At 42.0% G+C, this 8,742-nt stretch overlaps 1 protein-coding gene across 3 annotated transcripts in view; it reads right to left on the reverse strand.

Moving 5' to 3' along the window:
- Window positions 1-1,682: 1,682 nt before the first annotated feature.
- The window catches only part of Dusp12 (dual specificity phosphatase 12), a 10,879-nt gene continuing 3,819 nt past the window's right edge, over window positions 1,683-8,742 (reverse strand). Inside the window, exons 2-6 of one of the 3 annotated variants that reach the window (XM_021166049.1) lie at window positions 7,805-7,918; window positions 7,436-7,554; window positions 6,994-7,090; window positions 6,526-6,712; window positions 1,683-2,064 (exon numbers count right to left, since the gene is read on the reverse strand). In XM_021166049.1, coding sequence (XP_021021708.1) covers window positions 1,903-2,064; window positions 6,526-6,712; window positions 6,994-7,090; window positions 7,436-7,554; window positions 7,805-7,918 — 679 coding nt within the window. In that variant the 3' untranslated portion in view covers window positions 1,683-1,902. Of the gene's footprint in view, window positions 2,065-6,525; window positions 6,713-6,993; window positions 7,091-7,435; window positions 7,555-7,804; window positions 7,932-8,742 lie in introns of all 3 variants that reach the window. The other 2 variants (XM_029482540.1, XM_029482544.1) reach the window with 2 other exon arrangements.

The raw sequence follows: 8,742 nt of genomic DNA on the forward strand, positions 1-8,742 counted from the left end.
AACCACTGAGCCATCTCTCCAGCCCAAGGTCTTAAGAATCATCAGTAGTAACACCAAACGACCTAGGCATGTTTAAAGACGATTACTGTTCACATTATTTAAAAATTATTTCCATGTCAATGCCGTGTTTGTTTGTTTGCTTGTTTGTTTTTGAGACAGGGTTTCTCTGTGTAGCCCTGGCTGCTCTAGAACTTGCTCTGTAGACCAGGCTGGCCTCAAACTACAGAGATCTGCCTGCCTTTGTCTCCCCTGTGCTAGGATTAAAGGCATGAGCCACCACTGCCCAGCTCAATATCAGTTAAGTAAAAATGTCTTAAGGTCATAGACTGTCTGTTTTTGCTAAGTCTGATTTCATGTAAAATTTCAAATATCTAATTAAGTCTAATTCTAACAATAAACAAATAAAGTAAATTCTAGTAACTATAGGGACTTCAGTAGCTAATCTGGCCACACACCTTTAATTCTGGTACTCTCACACTTTTTTTTTTTCTGGTTTTTCAAGACAGGGTTTCTCTGTGCAGCCTTGGCTGTCCTGGAACTCACTTTGTAGACCAGGCTGGCCTCGAACTCAGAAATCCGCCTGCCTCTGCCTCCCAAGAGCTGGGACTAAAGGCGTGCGCCACTACGCCTGGCTAATTCTGGCACTCTCAAGAGGCAAAAGCAGTTAGATCTCTTATCAGACCAGCCTGGTCTACAAAGTGAGTTTATAGGATATCCAGGGCTACATGGAGAAACCCTCTCAGACAAACAGACAGACAGACACACACACACACACATTTATATCCATTTATCCATATCCCCACTGCACCCTCCCACCCCAAGGAGGGAAGAGAGAGATTAACAAGGCTCCTTCCCAAAGGCAATATAAACTGTTTGATCAGTGGGAGAAGATATTCCTCTGCATGAGCTGCCTGCAAACTGAGAAGGAAGCTATAGGACCACAGCTTTCCACTAAATCTGTATCCAGTCTTCCTTTTGCCTTCCTTCTTTTTTTGCTGAAGAGAGAGAGAAACAATAAAGCAAAGAATGAATATGAGTTAATAATTGTCTTAACTGAGGTCTGGGTCAGGAATATTTGACTGTAGTCTAAAAGAAATACATTCTCTGCTAATATATAAAATTTAGATTTTTCTGCTGTTGTGATACTATAATTTTCCAAAATTTAAAAAAAAGGATTGCAGCTTTCCTGATTGGTTACCCATGCTGCCTTCCTGGTAATGCACCTGCATTAATGAACCTGTTGGCCATGCTCCTGTAGGTGACCCGCTAAACTCATCAGCTCACCAGGCGGGACTTCAGTGGCACCGTCTCTGGTCTGTCAGTGCCCTATGTAGGATGAATAGATGTAGTCACAGCTCCCTAGAAGGAGCCACCAAAGAGCATATGTAGGATTACTAATCTCCCTTAAAGGACACACAGAAATAACTTTTCAAAATACAACCAATTTTGCTTTCTATTTCTAAAAAACAAAGAAGTATCCTGGATACTGACAGTTTAAAGATTTTACATACAATTTTAGCCATCTAGGCTTTAAGATCACATAACCAACATACAACACAGCATAGCTTTCAAGACCGTAAGAAGCTCCAGATACAGCTCAGAGGTAGAATGCTTGCCTAACATGCTTAAAGCATGAGCTAGATCAAACAGCACAAAAGCTTTAAAACATGTAACACGGGACCTGGGTTATAAAAGATTTTAATAACAAATCCAACTTACATAACTAAGTATCTGAATTGCCAAGCAACGTACTGTATATATGTCACATAATAAGCTACCAACCCACAGCTGTTACAGTCAGTAATTGTCTTCGGACATTCCAAAAGAGGTTTGACATCCGCCATGAATGATGACAATGGGGAAGTGCCTTTCACAGGTTCTAGCCCAAGCTGGGTCCGAAGTTCACAGTTTCTTTGTTTGTGATCCCAGCGCCGGCAACATTTTCATTTCATCCACTCTGTTCTTGTGTATTTGAAAAGCAGGGGTTATCCATCGACCACACGAACACTGTTCACCATACCAGTTAAAGGAACCCAACTTGGCACTGCATTTTGGGCAAAGAAGCTGAGAAAAAAAAAAAGCAAATGTGTCACTATGTCCACTTTTATACACATTCAGCAACTATCTTTGACAATACAGAATTTTAAATAACTAAGGCGTGGTTCCTGTCATCGAGGAATTTGTAATGTTTCCACATACATAAGATGCACTTCCTTATCTGATCATTAACTGGAATACTACAGAAGGGGTGCTTGATATTTGAAGAGGAGGAACAGGAACCCAGGCTGAAGGGGAAATGCAAAGCTCAAAGCAACTAAGAATGTTTTTAAGCAGGTAACAAACACTTGGTTCCTATTCAGTTTATAGCAGGAGTCCAAGTTGGACCACATCAGGGTGAAGGATGGTAACACACATTCAGACTCTCTTCTTCTCTGACTCCCTGTGCCAGAAGCACATAGGTCAGACACACTGATGTTCCAGTACGAGACGGATCCAAGGCACTCACCAAGGCAACTGCACTTTCTCTAATGCTAGTGAGAGCATTACCATTTGGGGATGTTCAGTGTACATGGTCTGGGTAGGGATTTTTATTTTAAATACTGAGCTACAATATTGTCATATGACAATCCGGTCATAGAGCCAGCAAGATGGATGAGTGTGTAAAGGCATTTGCCAAGCAAACCTCATGACCTGAGTTTGATTCCTGGAGCTCATGCAAAGGTAGAAAGAAGAAAACTGTCCTGGCCTCCACACATGTGCCATGACGCATGTGCTCCTTTCCCAAATAAATAACTAAGTTTTATTTAAGTCTATACATAAAACTCAGAAACACAAGTAGAAAAACAAAAAACAGGTAGTTAGACCAAAAAAAGAGTTTGAGGATAACCTCAGCTACATAGCACATACAAAGCCAGCCTAGGCTACATAGCCCCCCCCCCCCCACGCACAAACATACACACATTTCTCTGCTTCCTTAAACTTTAATGTGACAAAATATACTGTAAGTTTGAGATGAGAAAAAAACTACTTGATGAAGCTTATCTATAATATTCAAAGAGCTCCTACATATGAAGCAAAAACATAGCTATAAAACACTTTATAGAAAAAGAAACTATAACTGGCTGATGACCCAGCTCTGTCACCTCGACACCAACTAGTCAACTGGGAAGAAGAAATCTTGACTAGGGAATTGTCTCCATCAGACTGGCCTGTGGGGGCCATATAGACATGTTTACATGCACCGTGTGAAGATGTGTCTGGCCTTCCTTGCCTAAGGCATCCTCTATCGGATAAGATAAAAAGCCTAGGGCCTGTTGGCAAAGGCAGGAAGTAGAAGGTGGAAGGTCTGAGAGTCAGGTGTGAGGAGATTCACCACCCAGAGGAAGTTGGACTTATAAAACTGAGGAAAGATAAGCAACCACATGGCAGACATGGAATAATAAAAATGAGTTGCAACCTAATCAGAAAACAAGCCTCACTTAAGGCCAAGGCATACATAAGTCTTCATGTCATTATTCAGGAGCATGGGTAGACTTAGAAAAGCTCAAAGGGTTACAGGGCATTCTCTTGATTAATGATTGCTTGGGGGGCGAGGGAGGGTAGCCCACTATGGATGGTGTTACCCTGGTGGGCCTGGTTTATATAAGAAAGCAGGCTGAGTAGGCCATAAAGACCAAGCCAGTAAGAAAGCAGAGTTTGGCCATGGTCTCTGCTTCAGTTCCAGCCTCCAGGTTCCTGCTTTGGCTTCCTAGAAGATGGACTGTAAGCCATAACATGAACTAAACCCTTTCCTCCCAGATAGCTTTTGGCCACGGTGTTTTTCACAGCAACAGAAACCTATGAGCTGGTAAATGGGTAAATTGACTAATCTGCAGTAGTAACCATGAAAAGTCAGGGGCATCTTAGAGTTAACACTGTATTTACTCCACAAACATTTTATAGTATCTAGTATGATGAAGGAGACAAAGAATGTGTATATACATTCTCTTAGTGAGAAGAAATTCTATATGTGCTTTATGAATGTTAGCCTTAATGGGGTTGTTGAACAACGAGTTCCATTTCTAAGTATCTCTTCTATGGAAATCACAAATACATGTACAAAGAAACAAACACAGGTATGACTTAGATCTTTATTTATTTAAAGTATTAAAATATGCCAGGTGTGGTGGCGCATGCCTTTAATCCCAGCACTTAGGAGGCAGAGGCAGGCGGATTTCTGAGTTCCAGGCCAGCCTGGTCTACAAAGTGAGTTCCAGGACAGCCAGGGCTACAGAGAAACCCTGTCTCNAAAAACCAAAAAAAAAAAAAAAAAAAAAAAAAAAAAAAAAAAAGAGTATTAAAATATCTCGATTTGTAGCCCTGGCTAGCCTGGAACGCTCTATGTAGGCAAGACTCACCTTAAACTCACAGAAATGCAGCTGACTCTGCCTCCTGAATGCTGGGATAAAGGCATGGACTGTTCACTACACCCACCCATGATGTAGAATCTTTTACGAAAATGGCTTTTCTTCATGTCCGTGTGCACTCATTTTTCAGGCTAAATTAAGGCAGCAAACCAAAAGCACAAAAGCCAAAACTGGATTCTCTGACCTTGAAAGCTCCAGGACAAATCCTAATCATAGGAATGAGGAGAGCGAGAGCGAGCGAGGCGTAGCTAAGCATTCTTGTAATTCCAGCACCTGCTAGGTAGATGCAGGAGGACCCGGAGATGGAGGCCAGCCTGGGCTACATGAGATTCTATCTCAAAACTCAACACAGAACAGGGGCCAGGCTTGGCAATGCATATCTGTAGTGCTACCACTCAGAAGGTGGAGAGCAAGGGATGAGTTCACACACAACTCAGGCCACAGAGCAAAACTCTGTCTCAAAAACCAGAGTGAAACAAACACCACCAAAAACTCAGAGTGACCCCAACAAGTATACTGAGTGTGATGATTACAAAACAAAAAACATCAAAAACAAAAACAACCTCTGCAACTATAATTTAAAAACTACCGGGTCTGGAGAGATGGCTCAGTGGTTAAGAGCACCAACTGCTCTTCCAGAGGTCATGAGTTCAATTACCAGCAACCACATGGTGGCTCACAACCATCTGTAATGAGCTCTGATGCCCTCTTTGGTGTGTCTGTAGATAGCTACAGTGTACTTACGTATAATAATAAATATATCTTTGGGCCAGAGCAAGCAGGGACTGAATGAGCGGGGCCGAATGGAGTGAGCAGAGGTCCTAAATACAATTCCCAACAACCACATGAAGGCTCACAACCATCTGTACAGCTACAGTGTACTCATATACATAAAATAAATAAATCTTAAAAAAAAAAAAGTTATATCAAGTATGCAGAAAGGCAAATTGTGAGGGCTTCAGGAGATGCCTCTGAGCTCCATTCTTTAATAGGGAATGAAACGCATCCCATAGCAAATGTATCAAATTCAAAGATCAGAAGACTAGACAGTGTATGCCATGAAGCTAAATGAGAAAAATCTATCTTAAACCAAATTTTACCTTGATTTATCGGCCCCCTATTTAATTTTGTGATTTATCTAATTACTCTTAAAATGTTAGTCTTACATTTGAAGACATAAATAACAGCTTTAAAACAAATCTAACTTGGATGAGTGGTTCTCTATCAAATGTAGCTAATGTATTTGAATCAGCTAATTTTTAAAAACATTTTACTTGGGTAATGGGGGCATAGTTTCATGGTAGAATATATGCTTATGTGGATAAGACCTTGAGTTTAATTTAAAAAGAAATCATTTATTGATTGATTGATTGATTTACTGATTTATTTATTTTGGTTTTTTTTCCCCTTTGGTTTTTTCGAGACAGGATTTCTCTGTATAGCCCTGGCTGTCCTGGAACTCACTTTGTAGACCAGGCTGGCCTCGAACTCAGAAATCCACCTGCCTCTGCCTCCGGAGTGCTGGGATTAAAGGTGCACGCCTCCACACCGGGCTCAAAATCATTTATTTTTGATAACCTTGCCCATATTCTAAAAAGGTGTGATCCTCAGACTCTTCAGGAAGGAAATGTTAAACATGACGTTGACTTGTTTTGGTTTCTGTCCAGACAGTAAGATGGCACAAGCAGCCAAGGCCCTCTGGCCAAGCCTGGTGACCTAAGCTTAGTCCTGAGACCCACATGGTGAACAGAGAAAATCCACTTCCACAAGTTCCTCCGCCTTCCACGTGCGTGTGTGGCACCCAAACCTCCCCACAGGTACACACACCATGTACAAAATAAAGAAAACGGGATACAAGCATTAAAAGTAAATAAAGGTGCAGCTGTTGTGTTGTCTCATGAATGTCGGGAGAGTCTCAAACTCACTGCAAGCCTGTGGTGACCTTAACGACTGGTCCTCCTGCCTCAACCTCTCTAGTGCTAGGGATGCCTGGCTTATGGAATGCTGGAGATGGAATCCAGGGCCTCACACACACTAGGCAAGTACTTAGCCAACGGAGCCACATCCCTGGCTCTAAGGATGATACAATCAAACTGTAGAAAGCAAACAGTGTTCTCACCTGTCCATCCATAACGCCCAACAAAGTAGATTCCATCCACTGCACAGGCTCAATGAAGTAAGACGTGCACTGAGCCTGACTCCCTGTGGTAAGGACAGAAGACGGCGCCGGTCTCTTGTGAGCAAAGGCTATTGGCCCACTTCCTTCACTATGACCCAAAATACTAGAATGTCTAAATAAAGACCGCCTGTAAAACCACCAAAGACGAAAGCATTAAGGAAAGCACAGATGAAATGTACAGTACTTCTTAGATGTCAAAATAATAGAACATTGAGTGTGCTACTCAAAATTTCAGGAGCCCCTACAATCCGACTACTAGGTTATATTCTTTCTGAAGCAGGTTTGGACTTAAAATTTCCATACTATTCAATTAAACAAATTCTTTTTACAGAAAAAAAAAATTAAGCTTGAAGTGCTTTTTACAGTTGTCAGGATGATAAAATTTCCAGAGGATACAAAATATTTTACCTGCACTTTCTGCATTTGTAGAGAATGTCATCTTTTAATCCCTGTGAAATGGTAGTTGGGTCAACAGCAAAGAGTTCCTGAGGTAAATTCCAAAGTTCTACAAGATAATTGAAATGCATCCAACCGTCAGGATTAAGCTTCTAAACTTTCAGATAAACTCCCAATGCCAAACTGAGGCGATGCACACGAAACTCAGAAACTAAAAGCAAAAATCTCCAAGTTGTGAAATAAGGTACGAAAGCAAAGCAAGCAAGCCTTCACTCTAAACAGGGTGCCTGATTTCAGTCCCGGCCATTTTCAAACCCCGTGACTTTCTGCTAAACAAAAGGAACCACAAGTCTCTGCCTCCTAGGAATTCTTGGAAAGTGACAGAATGCATTTAGTGTCCAAGAAAATGACATCTCAGAAGAATCCAGTCATACTGTACCCAGTATTTACTCACCTGGATACTTCTCAGTCACCTTTTGTAAACGGTACTGCTTGTAAAAGGCACTGGACGTATCGACTTCGTATCCCATTGCCTCATACAGTTTCAGTTGCCATTCAAACCCCTCATTCACCCTGCAATGATAAGCAAGTATGAAGTTTGGGTTCTTTCGATTAAGAAGACATGAAGAAAGGAGAAGTGCTTACAGCCAAAAAGGAAGACCCTAAGTTGGCCTTTGGCCAATGGAAGTGCAGGGACACACACATGTACACACACCATACACACATACATGTGCACACACACATATACCATATACACACCATACACACAAACACACACTCAAAGAAAGAGGAAAAAGCATTACTGGGACTCCAGAGGACTCACTTAGCCTCTGGCTTGACCGTCCGGAGGATGTCGTAGGCTTTTTCAAAGGTAAGCTGGTCAGTCTTCATTATAAAAGCCATCACTACAGCAACACTGCGACTGACTCCTGCATGACTGAAAAAGAGACCTTCAAAATAAAACGGCAAATAGCAGCAATTAAAAACCACGCCAGGCTGGGCATGGTGGCACACGCCTTTAATCCCAGCATTCGGGAGGCAGAGGCAGGCAGATCTCTGTGAGTTCGAGGCCAGCCTGGTCTACACAGTGAGTCCAGAATGACCAGGGCTACACAGAGAAACCCTATCTCAATCAATCAATCAATCAGTAAACAAAAGACAAAGCCCAGCTGCCTGTTAATGGTAAAGTTTAGGTCCACCTCACTTCTTTCTGAGTCATGACAATCCCTGAGTGCTGGGATTGCAGGTGAGGTGCAGTGTGCCCAGCTCATTTCTACTTCCATTCAAGTTAGCCCACTGCCTTTTAAATACAGTCAACACACAAAAGGAGTCAATTGTTGCCTTTTTCCTTTTTAATTCTGAACAATATGGATGCATTATCTATTCAACAAGAACTGCCTTAAATGTTTTAACTGTTGTCATGGCTCCTTGGCTCTTAACTTCAAGTTGTTCCAGATCTGATTCCACACTTCTTATCACTACCTCCTGTCCTTGTGTGAATCTTTAGAACTGCTGGCACACAGAGTGTCCAACAAAGCAGTTCCGTCGGACTCCAGCAGGACGGCTCTGGAATCCCCAAACACCTACTAAGATTTCCTAGCCTTTTGGTTTTGCTGCAATATACCTGTCAATGTCCTAGACAAGTCCCACGAATCCTTCATATCCCAATAACCCCATTAACCAGACACTCTCCCTCAGCCCAGACAGAGCATTCCAGACACTCTCCCTCAGCCCAGACAGAGCATTAAAAAAAAAAAAAAA

This window comes from Mus caroli, chromosome 1 (genome assembly GCF_900094665.2).
Source record: "Mus caroli chromosome 1, CAROLI_EIJ_v1.1, whole genome shotgun sequence".
Classification (NCBI taxonomy): domain Eukaryota; kingdom Metazoa; phylum Chordata; class Mammalia; order Rodentia; family Muridae; genus Mus; species Mus caroli.